The sequence below is a fragment of the Myotis lucifugus genome, unplaced genomic scaffold, assembly GCF_000147115.1.
Source record: "Myotis lucifugus unplaced genomic scaffold, Myoluc2.0 scaffold_88, whole genome shotgun sequence".
NCBI lineage: Eukaryota > Metazoa > Chordata > Mammalia > Chiroptera > Vespertilionidae > Myotis > Myotis lucifugus.
In genome coordinates this window covers 4,076,922-4,077,971 of record NW_005871136.1, presented here as the reverse complement: position 1 = coordinate 4,077,971, position 1,050 = coordinate 4,076,922, and the positions used below count along the sequence as shown (strand labels likewise).

At 64.7% G+C, this 1,050-nt stretch overlaps 1 protein-coding gene across 1 annotated transcript in view; it reads right to left on the bottom strand.

Annotated features, from left to right (window-relative positions):
* Nucleotides 1–318: 318 nt before the first annotated feature.
* The window catches only part of EXOSC6 (exosome component 6), a 1,327-nt gene continuing 595 nt past the window's right edge, over nucleotides 319–1,050 (bottom strand). Inside the window, 2 exon segments of the mRNA XM_023756098.1 lie at nucleotides 319–842; nucleotides 844–954. Of these exon segments, the coding sequence (XP_023611866.1) occupies nucleotides 741–842; nucleotides 844–954 (213 nt within the window). The 3' untranslated portion in view covers nucleotides 319–740.

The window sequence follows — 1,050 nt, the reverse complement described above, 5'->3', positions numbered from 1 at the left end:
TCCCAGCACCAAAACAGGCTGGTGTGCACCCAGAATGCTTTTGGAGGCACCCAGCCCTCCCCACCGCATCACACCTCAGTGGTGGCCCCGACGCCAGCACTTGAGGGGCAGCTTCTCTTCCAAAGCCCCGTTTCCCCACATGAACCCCCGCAGCGCCTTCCGTTCCAGCCTGTCTCTTCTGCCCCCGTTACCCTCAGGGGCAGAACACATTTGGACCTTGCTGCCCGCAGCCCTGACACCGGGAGTCCAAGAACACACTACAGAGCTCGAGAGAGCCTGGCTCCTCTAAATCCTGCACCAAGAACCACGACAGAAGGCTTTGCAGATAGAAAAGGGTTTTTTGTTCTGTTGCAGCTCAGATATAAGTGAGAAGGCACCGCCCCCTTGTCCGCTCTCTCAACAGCAGCCCAGTTACAGAGGGAGTCACTGGCCCGCCTGCACGGGGTCCATCCCTCACAAGGCAGCAGTGGCGTCGGGTCCCACTTTCCACCTCTGCCCGGCCGATGTCCTTTCCAACGGGGGTCGGGCGAAGATCCAGCTTCAGTAGAAAAGGATCGCTAACCAGTCCGTGCGTACAAAACTGTTCCGGCACAGCTGTCCAGTGCATCAGTCCCGGGCGCGTCTCCCCAGAGCCTCAGGGGCTCCGAGTTCTCAGGGCGGCGCAGCCTGGAAGCCGTCGGGCGGCGGCGGCGGCGGCAGCAGGAGGGTCCTGGGCGTCCGTCCTTCCTCCGGCTTCTGGTTCAGGACGGGGCCGCGGCGCTCCTCCGGCGGGCAGCCCGCACCAGGCACTGCTGCAGCACAGGATAGAGGCGCTGGCAGCCCTCGAGACCCATGCGCACGGCTTTCGACCCAGCTCTCGGTCGGGCCCCCCCTCCCCACTGCCCCAGCAGCCCGGCCCACCTGGTTGAGCACCGGCATGAGCGCCACCGTGAGGCAGGCGGCGGCGCGCTCTTCCTTCAAGCGCGTGGGTCCAGCAAACCAGGTGGGCGCGGGCCCCGGCCAGCGATTAAGCCGCAGCCCACCACCAGTCGTTAATTTGATGTCCGCGTC